This window comes from Musca domestica, unplaced genomic scaffold (assembly GCF_030504385.1).
Source record: "Musca domestica strain aabys unplaced genomic scaffold, Musca_domestica.polishedcontigs.V.1.1 8, whole genome shotgun sequence".
NCBI classification, from domain to species: Eukaryota; Metazoa; Arthropoda; class Insecta; order Diptera; family Muscidae; genus Musca; species Musca domestica.
This window is the reverse complement of record NW_026712409.1, coordinates 8,362,873-8,383,814: the sequence shown is the minus strand read 5'-3', so window position 1 is coordinate 8,383,814 and position 20,942 is coordinate 8,362,873. Positions and strand designations below refer to the sequence as shown.

General features: G+C 34.3%; 2 protein-coding genes across 3 annotated transcripts; one reads left to right on the top strand and one right to left on the bottom strand.

The window, feature by feature from the left end:
- Window positions 1-3,373, top strand: LOC101893785 (uncharacterized). Its single transcript, XM_011294016.3, has 6 exons — window positions 1-109; window positions 178-332; window positions 708-823; window positions 885-991; window positions 1,053-1,272; window positions 2,589-3,373. Coding segments are annotated over exons 1-6 (1,272 nt in total). The 5' UTR covers window positions 1-107; the 3' UTR covers window positions 3,261-3,373.
- Window positions 3,374-4,883: 1,510 nt separating this feature from the next.
- On the bottom strand, window positions 4,884-20,557 carry LOC101900293 (tafazzin). 2 transcript variants are annotated; one of them, XM_005174783.3, is made up of 7 exons: window positions 20,442-20,557; window positions 19,922-20,207; window positions 16,217-16,670; window positions 6,094-6,222; window positions 5,921-6,028; window positions 5,443-5,831; window positions 4,884-5,374 (listed from the first exon to the last, which is right to left on the bottom strand). In XM_005174783.3, exons 2-7 carry the CDS (start codon window positions 20,018-20,020, stop codon window positions 5,330-5,332), a joined length of 1,224 nt encoding a protein of 407 aa, XP_005174840.1. In that variant the 5' UTR covers window positions 20,021-20,207; window positions 20,442-20,557; the 3' UTR covers window positions 4,884-5,329. The 2 variants fall into 2 exon arrangements, with proteins under 2 accessions (XP_005174840.1, XP_019892048.1); XM_020036489.2 differs by having other exon boundaries at window positions 20,371-20,446.
- Between the last annotated feature and the right edge of the window lie 385 nt (window positions 20,558-20,942).

The following is a 20,942-nucleotide window of genomic DNA, read 5'->3' as shown; positions in this document are numbered from 1 at the left end:
AACTATAATGACAACCTAATGACAATTCATTAAATTGACTTTAAGAAGAAGCATCTACCGTTATTCAAAAATAAACAAAAAGCAAGCAACACAAGATCCATGGCAAAATGTAAATAAATTAAAATAATTGAAATTAAAAATTAAACCACAAAAAATTAAAAAATTCTCTATTCACAGGTCTTACCTTAAAGTCCTCAACAAAGAAAATGAAATTATTCTAAATACGCCCAAACGCAAGGAACTACTAAAGGATGGACCTCCCTTGAATCAAGCGAAATGCAATCTGTTGGGCAGAGGAGCCTTTGGCACGGTTATAAAGGCGATTTATAAAGGTGAGAATGAATGTTTTTCTTACGACTTTTCTTAAATCTGTTTTACTGTCAGTTGGACGATCTCGGATGAGTTTACCTTTTTAACACCAGAAATATGTCTCACTTCTTATGTACAAGCGTTGCGGGAAAGAAAAGTGAACTTTTGGTAGAGAGTGTCAAAGAAAATGTTACATCTTCCCCTTTTAACTCACTTCTTCCTGTGCCAGAAAGCTCACTTATTCTTCGTAAACTTCCCACGTCTGATAACGATATAAAGAACATTTTGTTAAAACATTTAAGGTCTATATATCTGGAAGTGTCAACTTCCACAACTGTCCTGTCAGAATGATCCCTGACTTCCCCTCTCTTTACTTTCCCCCATTTTTTTCATTCTAGCAAACCCCGTGGCAGTAAAAATCATGAAAAATTCAAAAGATGTCAACAATCAGGTGATGCTCAACGAGGCGCATATTTTGAATTGGAAACATCCAAATATAGTACGGCTGCTTAAGGTATGTAAATTAGACTTTAAAAATATCCTTTGATTTTGTCAACTTTTGTTCATCCTTTCAGATTGAATCTACACCCAACTTTGCCATTATCATAATGGAACGTTTCAATGGCGATTGTTTACAAAATATTTTAGATACCATGGATTTAACGGTACTGCATCGTATAAAGTATGTAAATGAAAACATTTTGTGATTTATTTTTATCCATTATAATTGTCTACTTTCCCAGCATTGCTATGGACATAACATCTGGACTGTTGTATTGTCATAAACGTGGTCTACTGCACATGGATGTGAAACCACAAAATATCATGTTATCATTGAACAAATTTCAACACAACATTGTCAAATCGAGTCTGACTCAAAGATTGTATGTCTGCAAATTGTGTGATTTTGGATCATCGTTAAAAATTACAAATGAAAATCATTGTGTCAAAGGACAAGTAAAGGTAAAGCTATACTCCAATAGAAAGGCTAAATACATTTGATTCCAGCTACACTGTTTTTGACCCTTTTCATACCCTCCACCATACTATGGAGGGTATATTAACTTTGCCTTTCCGTTTGTAACTCCTCGAAATACTCAAGTCAGACCCAACAAAGTATAAATATTCTTGATCAGCGTAAAATTCTAAATCGATTTAGCGATGTCCGTCTGTCCCTCTGTCTGTTGTAATCACGCTATCTTTCGAACGAATTGAGATAGAAAGCTAAAATTTGGCACACATGTTTATTTTTCCAGTAGGCAGGTCCATGTAGGTCCACGTCTTCGTATAGCCCCCATATAAAGGTACCTCCCGATATTCGGTATTTTGATGATTTTAGCGACACTATTCACCGGAATTGTTTCAAATTTGGTATTTGAAGTTCGTAATGGATACTACAGCCTAAGACAGAAAATTGTCTGTGCAGGTCCACGTCTTCATATAGCCCCCATATAACGGTACCACCCGCTATTCGGTTTTTTGATGATTTTAGCGACATTATTCACCAGAATTGTTTCAAATTTGATATTTGAAGTTCCAAAGGGATATTACAGCCTAAGACAGAAAATTGTCTGTGCAGGTCCACGACTTCGTATAGCCCCCATATAACGCTACCTCCCTATATTCGGTATTTTGATGATTTTAGCGACATTATTAACCGGAATTGTTTCAAATTACGTATTTAGAGTTCGTAATGGGAACTACAGTCTGTGATATAAAATTGTATTTGAAGGTCCAGATTTTCGTATAGGCCCCATATATCAGTACATCCCTATATTCGGTATTTTGACGATTTTAGATACAATAGCCACCGAAAATGTTTGAGATGTCGTATTTAAACTTCGTAATGGATGCTACAGCCTGTGACAGAAAATTGTCTATGCTGGTCCAGCTCTTCGGACAGCTCCGATATAACGGTACCTCCCTATATACGATATTTTGATGATTTTAGATACATTATTCACCGTTTATTTCAAGTTTCGAATTTGAATATGGTAATGGCTTATGACAACAATGTCTATGTAGGTCCCCGTCGTATAGACTCCAATATAACGGCTATATTCGGTATTTTTAAAATTTTAACAGGTTTTTTTAAGGATTTTTTTTTTTTTGAAAATTTCCAAATTCGTTCCAAATGGTGGAGGGCATTCAAAGTTCGGACCGGCCGAACTTACTGCTTTTTAACTTGTTTGCTTGTTATTTTTGTATTATATTGTATTGTTATTTTTGTAAAAACAATTTTTTTTTAATTATTTATTATCACTTATTTTTCTCATCAGGGTACCCTTCGTTATATGGCGCCAGAGGCTTTGAAGGAAGAGTGCCTAACACCAGCTGTTGATGTTTTCTCTCTCGGCATAACACTGTGGCAAATGAAACATCGATATTTGCCCTATCATTGGTTGCAATGCAACGATACAGTGGCCTATCAAGTAGTCAAACATCAGCTGCGACCCAATTCACTGCATTGTATCAATCAAAATTACAACAGCAACAATTTTAAGCCATATCCACCCAAAGCGAACATCAATGAATTGTGCTTCTGTGAAAATATCAACAATCAATTTTCACCCCAATCCATAGAAGATTTGCGTAAGATACTGCAATGCAATGACTGTGAACTTGTTGGCGAAGACAAGCCAACAGGAGAAATTTTAAACCCAAAAAGGCTGCCCCTAAAAAATTCCACCAATAAACAACAACTACATACGAAAAAGTTCAATGTTAAACGGGATTTGCACAATGAATTTTCGCCCAGCGAAAATGTAAGTCTAGCCGCGGTGCTAAACCAAAGCCATAGCCATTTGGATGCAATACGAACAGCTAAACTTGAAAAGCTCTATGAGGACTTATTCAAATCGTGCTGGCACGACGATTTTAAGCAAAGACCCACCACAGTGGAGCTTTCAAAACGTTTCAGGGAAATGTTAAATATTATCTATGCTGCTTAATTTTATACATTACTACTTTTTTGTTTTTAAATTAATTCGTATTTTATTTTTATGCCATAATACGTATTTATCTTCCTTTTTACTTTTTATACATAAATAATTTCGTTAATTCATTGTCTTCTTTTATTTGCATGTTCATATCTGTTTTATATATTTTTTAATAAAGAAAAAGTTTTTACAAAATACTCGAACTAAAATTTTATTGTATTTAATAAAGACGAAAAGAAGTCATGAAGGCTCCGTAATATATTATGAGCCCTAAAAGACAGTCAATAAAAAAAATCATGACTGGTACAAATGAGCCCCAAAAAATGTCTAGGAAAAATCGAGATTTTGTCATTGTGGTTTAGATCAATACAGAATTTTGTCAGAATTTTTATTTATTTATTTTTTTTGTATGTTTTCTTATACGACGCATATCAGAGGTTGTTATAATATATATTTTTTTCAGCAACTTCCACAAATTTAAATAACTTTTCATTCAACATTTTCAATTCCAAAATCGGTATGACAGTTCATTATCCCAGTAGATGTGTCGAATATAATATTCAAATATCCACTCTTGTGACCTTGATTAAAAAATCGACGATGACTTATAGAAGTCCTCAACTAAGAATACTCGTAAATTCTTAGTAAGCCTTCTAAAGTTATCTTTTAAAGGACATTTTGGAACAACTCTAGTTTAGTAAAAATTCTTCTATTTGTTCTATTCTCATGATACTCATGATTGCGTTTGAAATTGTGGCCGAAATCAGGAAGTAACGCTATATGGGGGCCTTACCGAAACGTGGGCCGATATGTCCCATTTTCAATGCCAAACATATTAGGGGTAATATGAATGTCTGAACAAAATTTCAGAGCGATATAATGCTTCCCTGAATTAATCTCCGTTTTTGGACCACTCAACCCACTGTGCGACGCCACCGAGAAATGAAAAAAAAAGTGAAGTAACAAACAAAGGACACTACAATATGGCAACACTGAAAAGAAAGACAGCACAGAAAGAAAATCTCAATAAAGATGGAAATCAAAAGGGAAATGCGGACAACACGAATGGAATCAAAACAAAACGGCCGTCAATTTGTACTGTATAAAACAAACTTTAAAAACTTGGTACTGTATTTACGAATCATTTTAATGATGTTTGTGTCTAGGAGATTTTCGTTCGCGTTACCGTGTAAAAACGGCAAGCTTAGAGAATTCATCCAATTCTTCTACCATAGACAAATGAATATATAGACAACGAAAATTTAGTTTTGTATTTTTATCCAGGTGGCTCTCATCATGTTTTGCATTGCCTACTCGACTTCGAAAACACATTTTATCAAACTTCAAGAATTATCAAGTGAAATTCCCAAATGTTTCGATGTCATCATGTACTTTTCACATTTCTTTTATTATGGAACAATTTTCGACTGACAAATATCCTACAGTTTTTTGTTATTTTTAACGTTTTAGAATTGAGTGACTTCAATATTCTCACTAAAACCCCTGAAACGATATAGATGACATCTGCTGATCCGTTTTTTTTTTTCGAAGATAAACGGTGAGAGCATTTCGTTGTCTATATTTTCATTTGTCTATGGATCAAGTCAATTAAATTAAATAAATAAAATAAACTCGTTTTTCTTTCACTTTCTTTCATAGCTACATTTCATTGAAATTATTTACAATTTTTATTTAATAAATAACAAGAATTGTTGTTGTTCTTTTTGTTGTTTGCTGTTTGACCACAGTAAGCTTACAATGTTAATAACATAAAAACAAACATTATTTAAATTGTACAAAATATAATTTGCAATAAATATGCAATTATTACTGCTAGGCAATTGTATTAAAAAAAAGACAAACAAAAAATAAATCCAAATCAAAGTCAACATTATGGCAAAGAAGGAAACAAATGCTTCGATTGATTTCTTATTCGTTTTCTTTTGATAGTTTCTCAATAGCTTTGTATGTGTTTAGCTTATTATTAATAAACAGAGACTCTATGTATAGGCTGTACTGCTTACTTTACGATTACCAATTAATAAAACGAAGAGAGCGAGAGCAAACATTGACTTAAGACACTAGTTACGTTTCTTGTGTAGTTCTTCGGTTTCTAAGCGTAAATGCTGGAATGAAAAGAAATAATATTTTCGCAATTGTTTTTCAAAAATTCTGTGTTACGGAAAAAACTTACGTGGAAAACTTCTTGGATTTTGTCGGTTATTAATTTTCTAGCCTCTGGTTCGGGTACACCCCTACACTTCAGGTCATCGATGAAATCGTTTAGGTCAATTGGCTTTCCCACGTTCAGTGTAACCTTTTTACCCCATTTCAGGATATATGGCTCAACATTGGGCAACACTTCATCCATGCCCTCATGCCACATGGGCAAAATAATGGGAACCCTTGGTGATTCGTATATGATACGACCAACACCCCATTTCAGACGCATTTCCTCTTTGGTCATGTTCACCTTACCCTCGGGAAAGACATGAACCCAATGGCCTTGCTTGGCTTTTTGTATGCACAAATTGACGGCATCTTGATAGACGCCAATACCGCGTATTACCGGTATGCATTTTCCTGTAGGACCAAACACAACATCATAAATAGTTCAACAAAAAGAAGCATAACCGATAAACGTGAAGTAGTGGAGCACAAAAAAAACCTACCAAACATGAAGAACATTGAATGATATTTGTTCGTAAAACAGATATCATGAGCAGCCATCGACCATCGGATTTTGAAGGTATTACAGACATAACGTATCGGCAGGACACCTAGCAGAATCAAAAAAAAAAGATGGTTATTAAAAAAGCGAATAGTTGCCATTAAAAATACTTACCCCATAGACCGGGATCATCGAAGCACGAATGATGATTTGATACTGTGACTAATGGTACCCCTGTAGGTCGTTTTGCTACTGCTTCTATCAGTCTTTCTTTGTTGTAAACGCGTGTTTTATTCATAAAAACTAGGGGAAGAAAAAGCGTATTATTTACCGTTGTTTAGTAGATATTATTTTTTTTAATATTTTATGAATTTTTGTTTTAAAGTGAACGATTTTATGAAATGAAAACTTAATTCGTAACCAATATGATGAGTGAAAGGTACGCATGGTAATGAAATTGAATATGATCAAGTAAAAAATCTGTAAATTCGTGTAAATACCCTCCACCATTTGAAACGAATTTGGCAATTTTCATAAAAATAAATTCCGTTAAAAATGCTGTTAAAGTTTTGAAAATACCAAATGTAGCCGTATGTCATATGTCGCTAAAATCATAAAAATACCGAATATGGGGAGATACCCTTTGATGGGGGCTATACGAAGACGTGGACCTGCACACACAATTTTCTGTCTTATGGCTCTAGTGTCCATTACGAACTTCAAATACCAAATTTGAAACAATTCCGGTGAATAATGTCGCTAAAATCATCAAAATTCCGAATATCGGGAGTTACCGATATATTGGGGCTATACGAAGTCGTAGGCCTGCACAGACAATTTTCTGTCATAGGATGTAATATTCTTTACGATCTTCAAATACCAAAATTTGAAACAATTCCGGAATATTTCATTTCATTTTTCATTTCATTTATTTACCTTACAAAGAAATATAAATAAGCCCACAGGGCCCATAACTTATATTATCTATCTACAATACCCTAACATAATACAAATTCAATGATTAATTCAAACTTAACAAATAACATATTAAACCTAATAATTTATCTTAATAATTCACGAGAAGCTCAAACCCTACACCTCGATTCACCATCACCAACTAAACAATAGTCTAGTAGAGTAGTGAAAAAGTGTAGCAGAAACGAGCTAAAAATAAGAGATAACTATTTTATTACTCACAAAACAGAGTATAAATAGTAACTCACATTATACCCTACAAATAAAATTAAGAAGATAATATAGTGGCTCCCCAGCACAAACAAAAAGAAAAGCAAAAAGAAAGACCCATAATAAACCGACGCAACCACTACAAAAACATAGCCTACATATTTAGGCGAAGGTATTCAATTACTTTAACCCTAAACAGATAATTGGTATGGGCAAAAGTACGTAAGGCCAAAGGAAGCTGATTCCACAATCTCACCGCCCTAACCACAAATGATCTCTCACCAATGGAGGACGAAAACCTTGGACACAACAATTGAGGATTTCGAGATGATCTACAAAACACAAAGTTGCCACGAAGAGGCGAGTCAAAATTGCACATAACACTGTAATGAAATTGAAGAATACGAAGATCAACGTAGCTGCTAAATGGCAATCCCAGGAGATCATTAACAAAACAAGAAACATGATCACCACGACGCAAGCCATACACATAACGAACAATCGAATTTACCGCCCTACGGATACGTTGCATTTGAGAAGAAGTAGTACCGGAGACTACCTCTAGACAATAATTTACCTGCGATAGCAGCAAGGATACAACCACTCTCTTCCTAACATGACAAGGCAAATAAGCATTAAGACAATACAGCCTCCGCAGCTGAAACCTTATACGACAAAGCAAGGAATCAATGTGTCTCTTAAAGTCCAACTTCCGATCAATTATAACACCAAGACATTTCATTTCATCAACAAATTTCACTAACACAGAACCCACAGTAATATTAAGAGAACCACCATTACAATGATCATTGAACAGCATAGCTTTAGTTTTATTCCAATTAATCATAAGGCCATTTAGCGAAATCCACGACGAAAGAGACAAAACAATAGAATTAACCAACCCTTCCAACCCAGCAATATCAGCCTCTCTGAAGAAAACATGAATATCATCTGCATACAAAAACAGACAACACCTGTCATCAACAACTGAGTGCACAATGTCATTAATGAACATAATAAATAACAACGGTCCCAGTACAGAACCTTGCGGGACTCCACATTGGACACTACAAACTTCAGACGAAACACCCAAATGAACAACAAACTGAGACCTACCTTCCAAATATGAAGCCATTAAACGACACGCAGAAGATGAAAAACCAAACTTAAACCTCAGCCACAACTTTTAAACTTTAAACCACAACTTTTCACACGCTGCCCGTATGTTACTCTACGGAATTTTGGCCCATTCCAGCGAAGCGCTTGCTTGAGGTGATCGACACTTTGGTAATTTTTAGAGCCAACCTTGCTTTCCAATATACGGAGATTTTGGTGGCCATTATGCGCTGCAAATGAAGCGAGGAACCTCATTTTGTAAACACTGAGTGCCTGACATTCCTATTGGAATGTCCAAGGTCTGCGGCCAAAATGTTTGCGTGCCCAAGGCTTAAATACACCCTCCAGAAGGTTTTCACGATAATATTCGGCATTTATTCTGATGCCACGGATTAATACGAGCGGAGAGCGACCATCGGTTGTTATTGCGGCCCACACCATCACCATGGCCGGCGTTTGAGTTCTGGTGGCCAACCGAAGGTGTACATTTTTCTTATCGGAGAAACCCAAATTCGGCAGTTCACAACTTTCGGCCAAGCGAAGCAACTCATTAGCTCTTTTGAGTCCATTTTCCTTCTGTTGCGGTGTAAGTTCTTCCACTTTTTGGAATAGCTTTACCCCGAGCTAATTTTTTTATATTTAACGAATGGAATATTGCGATATGTACAGCTCACGAGTCATTTTTCGGCAACTGCGACGCGGGGCGCGGGTTTCGATCAAATCGCTTCTTTACTTTTCGAACCATTTCTGATGATGTTTGCCGTTTTCTTCCGTCCACTTCCTTGACGTCGGGCTACGCTACCAGTATCACGGTAACGAGCGATGGTACGAGGCACAAAAGATTTATTCACATTTAAATGTGGAGTGCTCTAACTATAGCCACTTGTGGTATTCCAGGCAAAAATATAAGGAAATCACACAATCACGCTTGAATCAAATACGAATAACTTTTTTCTGGAAAATTCTCACTAAAATTGAATAATTTTAACAGCTGCTGAACGAGCGGCTTAGAAATGACAGCAGTCTTAAGTTGGTAACAATTTTTTTCATCTCACCCTATAAAATAGATGGCCCATTTTCAATACCAAAAATCCCGCAGACATTATATACATTTGAGTAAAATTTTATCAACCAACTTCATTTCTTTCGGAAGCTAGAGTGATTTCAACAGACGGATAGACGGACGGACATCTCTAAATCGACATAGAATTTTATTCTGATCAAGAATATATACACTATTTGGGGTCTAAAATGTATGCTTCAAGGTGTTACAAACAGAATGACAAACTTAATATTCCCTTCATACTATGGTGGAGGGTATAGTAATAGATTGTTTCTGTATAAAGGTTCGAATATAAAAACCAACGGTTATGGGCTGACAATGGTGTAACAGAGATTTAAAATAAGGATGCCCCCTATAATCCGAATTCCCTCCTTCTTAATTTCATTTACCCAAAGGCTCAAACATTCATTTTAATATCAACATGTCCTTACTAGAGCACAACAATGTAAATGGAAGGACATGTTGATATTTTCCCATTTAATGTGAATTTCTCAATGTTAGAAAATAATAATAAAAATAAGACCGGACATGCTTCTTAAATTAAAGAAAGAAAAAAAAACAAAACGTGTCTGCGAGCGTTTGACCCCGTTAGGAGAAGACATACCATCGTAGCTAGTTCGTTTAAATGGCGCCAAATTGCTTTGGCGAATATTCTATTCACTGACGACATACACACAGATTTCTATTATGTGGTCACACATCTTCACACCATACCACGATGACTGTGAAGTAAGGACTTGGAATTTCAAAGTGTCGTATAAACTTCAATTGAAATGATGTCACTTCATATTAAAGTTGCCTTTTATTGAAACATTATTCCAAGCAGAAACACAAAAAAATGGACTTAGTAACAAGAAAAAGGGATAATGAAGGCAGGCAAAATCTCCACCGAACACTGATTGAGTCACAAGATATAAAATATTCATGGATTTTACAAGCAATTAAATGTCGGGAACCTTGAAATAGAGAGAATTAAGAAAATTTTAAATTAATTCTTAAACAAATGACTTGACTTAATATGAAAACGAGTTAATCTATGGCTTCATTTTGATTAGATTGATATTTCTTTCCGCATACCGGACCTACTTTCATTGATTTTTCGAGTATGTTTTTCAAAATTTATTTGTAGTTCTCTCAATTTGCTACTTTCGTTCATTGTTGCGCTCCACATCACAGAACATCTGACATACCATGATTCCATAATTTTCCATAGTTAGAATATCTCGACTACATTATATAGGTCTAACAACTAACGAATTGTCATAAAATATATCATTTTATTAAGATCAATTAAGCAGCAACAACAAAAACATCAGCAACAAAAATGAGAGCCACATCAAACAACAAAAGAGCCACACTAGTGATGTGATAATAAAATAAAGAAGGAAAATAAAATCAGCATAGGCCAGAAATAGATTCTTTCAAGTTCAATTATAAACAATTGCTGCATGTTATTCATGGGACGGACGGACGACTGGCTGGCTAGCATTCATAGAACAGTGTTAAACAAAATTGAATTGAAAAAAACTTCTAGCCCTAGCAATTTGTCATGGTGGTTGTTTGAGTTAAAGATCTTAACTTGAACGCAAAACATTTGTTGTTAAAGAAAGTTATTTTAAATAACTCCTGGGGGTAAAATCCAGATACAAATACCGGTGAGGTGTGGTACCTTATTCATTCTTCCCTGTCTCACCGCATACTAAACAAATACAATATTTTTACCCTCAGCCATATACAATCTAAGCATTTGATACGGCCAAAACGTCATTGAAATAACGTTTTTAAAACCGAGGTCTCTTTGAACCAAATCCGTTTCAGGACATTTGGAGTCGATCTAGCGATGTCCGTCCGTTAGTCTGTCTGGCTGGTGGGCACGATAACTCTCGAAGAGTGTATCCGATTTGACCCCAACTTGGTACATTGTAATATTATTATCAAACATAGATCGAGCTCGGAAATTGGTAATATCGGTCCACTCCTTCTGGTACCACCCCCACAAATTTTCAAAGAAAATATATTTCTGCACAGGGAGAAAAGGGATAATCCGATTTTGCTCCAAATTTGCAAATCCTCATGTTCGCATCAGTTCTAGGTCAGGTGTGAAAATGGACAAAATGGACCACCCCATTAAGTATCTCCTCCACAAAGGGTCAACATTTTGAACAATTATAACTCTAATAAAATGTGATGTAAGGGTTGATAGTATTCAAATTACGCATATCACAACATTTTTATTAACCCAATGCTTGGTGTGAAAATTTTGAATATCTATGAAGCTCATAAGAAGCGAAATTAACATACGATTCCATTTAAACTTGATACATCTCAATATTTCCATCAACATAAGATCTGTTACAAAAATGGTAGAGATCGGACCATTACTTCTGGTACCTCCCCCACAAAGGGTCAAAGTTTCGGATAACGGAAACAATTATTAAATCCGAAATAAGCATTCGGATCTCTTCATATTTCACACACCACATTATTTCGACTAACACAAGATCTGCTGTGAAGATTGGATATATCGGTCCACACCTTATGGTACCTCCTCCACAAAGGGTCAAAATTTTGAATATCTATGAAGCCCATAAGACGCGAAATAAACATCAGATTCCAATCAGACTTGGCAAATCTCTATATTTCTATCAACACAAGGTCTGGTCAAGATGGTAGATGGTAGAGATCGGTCCATTCCTTCTGGTACCTCTCACACAAAAGGTCAAAATTTTGAATAACTAAAACGATTATAAAATCCCAAATAAGCAAATTTCACACGTGCCATTATTATTTTATTTATTTTTAAGCCCAAATAAATGAAACTATTGTGACTAAATGTATTTTGTTTACATCAAATATATTGTCAGCTATCTTTGTGTACAATTTCGCTAAGAAAAGATGATTTATTCTAATAAAAATTACATTTTTGTCTGTGAAGGTCCTCAACAATCCATATTCTTAAGAAAAGTACAATAAAGACGTCAAATCAGTTTAACTAAACATAAATATTATATTTTAATGAATTATTTTATTATTATTATTAATTATGCTTGCAAAAAAATTGGTATGCCGACTGTTGGAACATGCCATACCGACAATTGGTAAGTGATGCCGACTACTGGCAAAAAGGCATTGTTTTAATAAAACTACAAATTTATGAAATTTAATAACAAGTTATTAAAACTTTATTTATTATTGCAAAAACTATACAAAATTTCGAATCTAAATAAATTAACTTTGTAATAATTGAAAAGTTCCATTCAGAATTGTGAGCGATTAAAAACGCGAAAATCCTAAAAGTGCCGACCACTGGTACACTTACCCTATAATCGAACATTTAAATTTTGCACGTACCAATATTTTTATTTGAATTAGATGAAGTGGAATATTTCGGTACCTCACATATATCTGATACGTCATACATATTTTCAAATTTTCCACAAATTTGCACATATCTCATATAAAGTATAGGAAGTAGACAATATAGTCCAAATATGGCACCTTGTAATATTTCTATCAATCTTAGGTCAGCTACGAAATGGTCAATATTGGCCAACTGCATCGGAACCTCCCCCATGGAGGGTCAACAGTAAGAATAATCATAACTCAAGACTGGGAGTATACATCTGTCAGCAAAACCGACTGATACTATTTAACTTGTTTTAACTAATTTTTGCTACCTGAAATATTTAGATAATTGAGAGCGCTTAAAATATGCTATGATATGTAAACTGGCTGCAATATGTTTACTATCGATTCGCATGCATATTTTATATATCTGTGTTGGCAAAAATGTAAGTGTGGCCAGGAAAATCGAATTTCGAATCATTGAACGGCGTAGAAAAAAAACATATCAGCATGTATTACAATAAAAATCCCGATCAAAATGTTGGCTATAAAAACCTCAATATTCCTCTAGCGATAACGAAAAAAAAAATACTTCAACAGAAACTGTTCTAAGATGGATACAAGAAGACTTCTTACGTAGCTAATAGTTGACGCACTTTCTCGCGCACAACTTTATCGTGCATAATGTTAAATTAATTTTTCTAATAATCAGCTCATAGTTATTTACAACACTGTTGTTTATGCAAAATCAAAAGAGGAAATAAACAAACATTTGTATATTAATATAATGTAAAAAAGAATATTGTGTAAGAAGAAAACAAAAAGTGTTGCAAATAAAATAATTTATTAATAATTACAGCTCGCTGAGAACACATACTCATATATATATATGTGTGTGTATGTAAGGTATATATTAAAACCAGAAGGTGAGAGTGAAACTAGCTGTTTATGTTGACGTAAACAAATGCATGCAAGATACCCTAACCTATGATAAGTACAACTAAATAAAATTGCACTATATGCCAGATATTCGCCTAGACAACAAATTATATGACATGTCAATGGCTCAAAAAAAATATATATATATTAAAAACGAACTTGTGTCGTTTTTATTTATTTTGTATGTGAGTACATTTGTGCAAGGTCATCCCATCCGACATTACAAGAAAATAAAATGCATACAAAATCGAAATTATTCAAATTATAGGGTTACTGAGGTGTTGGTTATAAATAATAAATGAATTAAAAATGGAATATTTAAATAGAGGAACTCGTTTGATGTTAGAATCTAAACGAAATAAAATATTAAAACAGAGTGTCGTGTGGACCCGGAAATACGTTTTTCTCAAGAAACGTTGAACGAATAAAGAAATGTCATCCAAATTTATGTGTTGAGATAACATACAAAATTTAAAGTATGACGATACAAGGGAGGATTCTAAGATAATTTGATATTCCTCAAATATAAAAATACTTATAAAAGCTTATAAATTACAGGTGTATTTCGGGATACGTCCCAGGCTGCAATGGACACCCTAATTAACTTAAACCCCTTAAGTATATTTGTAGAGAAATGGGCAGCTGGCTTGCGCCCTGGTTCACAGAGAATTTGAACAATGGAGCAGTCAGTCCTCACGACATTCTGTTTTTACGCCATGTGGAGAACATAGGAAGCGGGGTCAAAGCCAGTAACTACAGGGTGAGAAAAAAAACTGAAACCAACTTCAGACTGCTGTCATTTCTAAGCCACCGTAAAGTAAAGTAAAGAAGCTACTTGATCGAAAACCGTGTCGCAATGGCTGAAAAATGGCTCGTGAGGTAAACATATCGCAAAATTCCATTCGGCGAATATTGAAAAATGAGCTCGGTGTAAAGGCATTAAAATTCCAAAAAAAAAAAGACTCAAAAGAGCTAATGAGTTGCTTCGTTTCGCCGAAAGTGGTGAACTGCAGAATTTGGTTTTCTCCGATGAGAAAACATTCATTTTCCAGCAGTTTGCAAACAAACAAAATGATGGTGTTTACTTGCCAAAGAAGTCAGCTGCAAGCTCGGTTGGCCAACAGAACTTAAGCGCCGGTCATGGTAATGGTGTGCGCCGCCATAACAGCCGATGGTCGCTCTTCGCTCGTATTGATCGATCATGGCATCTGAATAAATTACGAATATTATCGCGAAAATATTCTGGAGAGTGTATTGCTTTGGGCACGCAAACATTTTTGCCGCCGATCTTGGACTTTCCAACAGGACTCAGGACGCGCCACCCAAGAATGGTTACAAAATGGGGTTCGTCGTTTCATTTCCAGCCATCAAAATCTCCGGATACCAATCCGTTGGACTATTGTGTCTGGAGTATTTTGGAAAGCAAGGTTGGCACTAAAAAATACCAAAGTGTCGATCACCTCATGCAAGCGCTTCGCCGGGATTGGGCCAAAATACCGCAGAGCAACATTCGGTTTCATTGGCCGTATGAAAGCCATAATTCGTGCCAAAGGTAACCAATTCGAACAAATCTAAACTTGTTCTAAAATTTGATGATATTTCCGACATTTTTTTCTTTCATTCAATAAAATTAAAAAAATGTAAAAATTATGGCGTTTGACTTTGTTGCAGTTTATTATCTCGCCCTGTATTCTTTATTCATCGAAATAATTTAAAAGTATTAATAGACCCACCCCAATACTATTTTCAAATTATTGGTTTAATTAAATATGTCAAAATTTGAAAAACTCATTTGAAATGACAGGGTTCTTTCCCATTCACATTAGTATCGTCATAGAAAAAAAGGTACTTAGTTTCTTTTTGTGATCAGACCATAGCTATAAGTTATAGCTTGAATGCAATTATTCGAGAGTTAGAGGGGTAAAGGTACATTAAATTCTGCGAGAAAAATTGTATATACATTGAAAAACTTTTATATGAGCTTTGTTACAATACTTCGATTAGATATCAGTGCCCTAGCCCATTGCAATCAAAGTTCAAATTACTTTTAACGAGAATAATCAGTAGACGTTAGGTGTAAGCGTCGTTTGTTAAGCAAACGTAAGAAAACCAGAGACCACGTAATAGATTCTGATCAGAACTATTTTCCTATTTAAATTTCAAGTTCGATTTTTTATACCCTATTAGATTTTATTTGCTCACAAGCACTTGAATAAATATGTGATGATCCAAAAACTTTACCTTTAGTTCTAATGAACTTATGAGCAGGAAAACACAAATTATGTACGCCGAGAAATCCACATTTCAGCAACAGATGGTTTCAGTGAACAATTGCTATCAATAAAATACTTTCGACTGAACGAAAGATGTTTCCAAAATAATCTTTTGGTCTATAGTCACTATTGTAAATCAAATTTAAATTATAAACCTAACAATTTTCAGTTTGGTTAATACCTCAAATGATACGGCAGTTTGTGTATAACTCAATCCGGGGTCAATTATATAACCAAAATTGTAGGGCATTTTTAATACATCAAACACACAATATAATATCCTTCCAATGTATGCTTGAGGTTAACGCTATCACTGATGAATTCATGATGGCAATGAGCATTCTGTAATTGTATTTTTTTTTCTTTTTTTGCTTACCTAAAACAAATTTGCTAAATAATCCTACAGCAAGTATTGCCAGTTGACTACAGATATACCATAGCTTTGAAGGTTTCCGTAAGCCCTCAAAAACCCAATCAATGTTGTATGGTATATGGACTTGGGATTGCGTTGTATTAGCTGCTGCTGATGTTGAGGGAGGCGTTGGTGGCATTTGATGTGACAACGAATTTTGTGAATGTTGCTGCTGTGGTTTATGGTGCATTTGTAGTTGTTGCTGTTTTTGATAAGAATCCTTTACGTATGGGGAAAATACTGTTGCTGCTGCTGATGAGGATGATGAAGATTTTAGGGATGATTCGATGGTAGTAGTTGCGTTCATTTGGGACTTGGATTGATTATTGCCCACTTGCTGCTGCTGCTGATTATTATCCTGTTGTAGTTGGTGCTGTTCAGCAATATATTTTTGGGAGTGATATCGTTGGACGTGGTACTGCGGGCGGAGGTTTTATTATAACGTAAAATTCCATTAATTTGTATTGTTTTACAACTGGTGAATATTATTTCAAGCTTTGCAATAGGTCTTTTTCTCAATTTTATTTTTATTTTGATTAAAAAATTCTTCTTTTTGTTTCTTGGGTTTTATTTTAACAGTAGTTTTATTCTATCCCTCTCAATGGGAACTGACAAATGACAGAATACTTTACTGAGAGTTGTACACAAATAAAACACTACTCTTTTGTTGGTGGTTTCTTTAAATTCGAATTCATTGTCATCTGTCATCATTTCACACAACAAAGGACTGAGAGGACATTCTGAATGTGTGAGAGAGAGAGAGAAGGCGACGAGAGCAATCCCCAGCATGTGTACGTCTTTGAAAATAAAAAACTAGGAAAAGAAATGCTGTTACATTTTGCAGTTGTGGAATGCGCACATTCTGATTACCATTTAATGTATATACGTCACTCACTCACTCACGTATTCGCAAAGACAAACAGAGAAGGATAAACCAAACGAGAGCGAAAGAGAACTTCGCAGCCTTCGTCATCAAATAGAGAGCGTGTTTTGAACTGTTATATTAATTCAGGAAGGAAGTGAAAATTTCAATGTTATTTAAAATAAATTGGCTCGTGGTTCATTGTTATTACTCATACGTTAAGTGGTACTACATTCACGATGATTCCTTGCCATTATTTCAAATATTCTACAAAATTGCCAGTGGAAATCTATTAAAATCTTATCACAGTTATTGTTTTAAGCTTAATCAATTAAATTCTTATTTAAATATTGTTTTGTTGTAGTGGTGTTGTTGTATTTTATATAACCGCGTTAGAAGCTATAACCGTACGGTGGGACATTGTGGCAATAACTGAAAGCTTGCAACACAAAGTTCTACCGATGAACTGCCTGACAGACTATAGCTGCTTGTCTTGCGTATGCTCGCTCGCAATAAACGTATTTGCCATAGCGCGAGTTTGTGTGTCGGAATTCAACAATTTATTTTACTCTCATTTTTTTTGGTAAACATTGTGAAAAAGCAACAAATTTTATTCTTTTGCATTTATATGTCTCATCAATTTAATGCAAAAAAAAAATGTTTGAAAATATTTTATTCAATTAAAAAAAATCTCTTCAAAACACTGTCGAATGAGAAAGAACAAAGGAAATAAAACGAGTAAGTCGGCTTTATTACAAAGAGGTGTATTTTCGATATCTGAATCTTGCTTTTGCAGTGTATTCCGTGATTTATCAAAATAAGCTCATTCGTTTAATCTGCGGACTTCGACATGATAAACACATAAAATATCGATTTGAGATTTTTTTAACTCTATTCATAACCGGTTTTCTTAACGATCTTTGGCCCATTAGATCATTGCAAATTTTCCGGTATATGTTTATAATACTTAAGCATTTTTTATATTTCTAACCTTTGAAAATAATCTCCGTTAAAATCAGGTCTAATTTTTTCATTGGATTTTACAAAAATTGTAACACGTACATGTATATTTTATGGCATATTCCAAACTTCTGAGGGCAATAGGCTTTGTGTGATGATGCTTCGCGGTAATAGATGACCTACAAAAATGTTACATTTTGGTTCGTGTGAAAAAAACAAATCCAAGTTCATATAATTTAAACGCAAAATGTAGGGCACATTTAAACAGAACAATAAAAAGCTAAAGGACCTTCCTTCACTCTCAATTTAAAAAGACAAACAACAAAAACCATTGCTAACGGAAATCCAATGACGTTGGCCTATATTTGAAGAAACGATAAACATGCATTTTGTCCAATAATCTCTTACTCACTATTAAGAGAACCCACTTTTACATGTCTGTTCTCTTCGACCTTCAATACCCAGCAGTCCGCTCGCCATTACAATTTAATACCCATCCAATTGTATGCTACTTTGTCAATAGGAAAAAATTAAATAAAAGTGGTTTATAGCATACAACTAGCATCCGATTTGGATGAGTCGCATTGCTATTACATTGTGGAACAAAATCCATATTAGAATTCAAGAACAAAACAAAATATAATAAAATGTGTCCATCGCACTTGCATCTGAATCGGATGCCTTTGTATTGTTTTGTAAAGTTTTTTTGTGTGTGTTGTTGCACCGTTATTCATTTTTGATGCTTCTTTCTTTTTTAAAGCAAAATTTTATTCTGTAAAGTGATTTTGAAAGTGCAAGTTGTGTATATTGAAAAAAAGTTAATAAAATGAAATAAATTAATAAAATAAGAATATAGTAAGTTTTGTGTGTTAAATATATTAAATAAAATGTTAGGATTCAGTAGGAAAAAATTAAGAGATTAAAGAAAGTGAAAGCAGACAATTTAAAAAAGAAATGCACAGTTGAGGATGGACTGTTTGGAAAACAATGATATTGTACTAAATGAGCAGATTCCATGCATTCCAAAATTGTAGAAGATTTTGGAAAATATGTAAGAATATTAAAATCTCTCCCTTATAATCCATTAATAATTTAATTTCCTTCAGGTTAGTATAATAAAATTATAGATGACCTTATTAAAAACTTCTGCAATATTATTGACATTTCTATAATATTATCTTACAACTATTTCAGAAGCTGTCACATGTGAAGGATTCAATGAACAGGATTACGCCAAAAAAATTAGAAATTGTTTCAAATTCCCTAAGGTCATACACTTCCGAACAATGTCCTACAATTAAAAAACTGGAAAGACTCAATTTTTTCCTTTAGTTTAAGCTTTGTTTCTTCCCACGTCTTTTGAATAAGTTTTATGAATTTCTTTTTATGCATTATTTCTTATTATAATAAGAATATTTTATTGTTGAAAACGCTGTTCTATAATATTTTAATAAAAAACAGCTGAAATTTAAGTTCCTAAAATGTCGATGGAATCTAAAATGTTGATGGAATTGGACCCATCCAACCTTCGCTTACAATGTTGATAGATTTCGGACCCATCCAACATTCGCTTACGTTGTCGGTCGATTTCGGACCCATCCAACATTCGCTTACATTGTCGGTAGATTTCGGACTCGTCTGACGGCCTAGGCCATCGCTGTGTAAATGTAAGTAGAAATTGTATACAGGCTTTGGATGGGTCGCACCTACATTGTCATTGGTCTCAGATGGAAGATGTATGTGCTAAAAAATCCGCTGGGTAGCAAAACACAGTTTTTGTTTTGTTTTGAAAACAGACACAAAACGCATGTTGTTCCAAAAAAAAAAGTATTAAAATAATGACTTACCGGCATGCATGGCATGTATCGCATATAACGGCCCATGGTTGGCCTAGTGGACACATTAGGTCCATTGATTTTTGTGACATTTCTGCAGATGCTCAACATTTTTAAAGCTTAGTTTCGTTCCCGTTGACTCTTCAGAGCAATGATATGTGTTGTACAATTCTGATGCCTCGATAAACAAGAAAATCCAAGGCCCTTGGAAATACGACCAAAACACGCCACCAATTAAAGATTTTGAAGCACCTTCACGTCTTTTTCACACAACTACGGCGCAGGTCATGCGTGTCCGCTGAAACGATAACGTAAACTACTGTATTTTTTCGTCTTATTATGTAAAATAAACAAAACATTTTTCAATTCCTGTAAAAATTAACTTTCAACCGCGAGCGGGGCAATTGATGCAGGCAATTTGTTTTTACTGGTTAGAATGTTAAATGTTATGTATATATTACACTTTTATTCTGGTTACACGCTCAGATAAAATAAACCCAGCAATAAGAACTTATTCAGCGTCGTTACTTACTGTTTTTATTTAATTTTTTTTTCTAAGATTTATTGATTTATTTCGGACCAAAAACCTCTGAGAGTGTGACAGTTGTTCTTCTTTTTCTTTTTGTTTATGTACGTAATTCCAAAAGAAATGATAGCACAGATATGTATGAAGCCCATAGCTCACACGACAATTTCACTTTGAAATTGACCATGTTACAACAATTACAAGATACAACTACAAAAAATACAATTCAGCAAAACCCTCATAGGAAATTGTTATTGTAGGTATACTAGTGTCAGGGTAATATGTCCAAAAATGTAAACAAAACAATTGATGTATATGTAAAAATGTTTGTTTATTCGAACAAATCTAAACTTATTCTTAAATTTGATGACATTTCCGACATTTTTGCTTTCATTCAATAAAATTAAAAAAAAAATATGTAAAAATTATGGCGTTTGAATTTGTTGCAGTTTTTTTTTCCTGTACACATTCATAAGGCTACTACATTTTGCAAATTTATGGCTATGG

What these genes read in the sequence shown, in the direction of transcription:
- LOC101893785 (XM_011294016.3), top strand. An exon ending in TATAAAGGCGATTTATAAAG is followed by an intron (nt 333 to 707) that starts GTGAGAATGAAT and finishes TTTTCATTCTAG; the next exon opens with CAAACCCCGTGGCAGTAAAA. An exon ending in ACGGTACTGCATCGTATAAA is followed by an intron (nt 992 to 1,052) that starts GTATGTAAATGA and finishes CTACTTTCCCAG; the next exon opens with CATTGCTATGGACATAACAT.
- LOC101900293 (XM_005174783.3), bottom strand. Translation starts at nt 20,020, where the DNA reads ATGTTGAGCATCTGCAGAAATGTCACAAAAATCAATGGACCTAATGTG. An exon ending in GATACATGCCATGCATGCCG is followed by an intron (nt 16,671 to 19,921) that starts GTAAGTCATTAT and finishes CTCCGCCCGCAG; the next exon opens with TACCACGTCCAACGATATCA. An exon ending in AAATCCAAGAAGTTTTCCAC is followed by an intron (nt 5,375 to 5,442) that starts GTAAGTTTTTTC and finishes TTTTCATTCCAG; the next exon opens with CATTTACGCTTAGAAACCGA.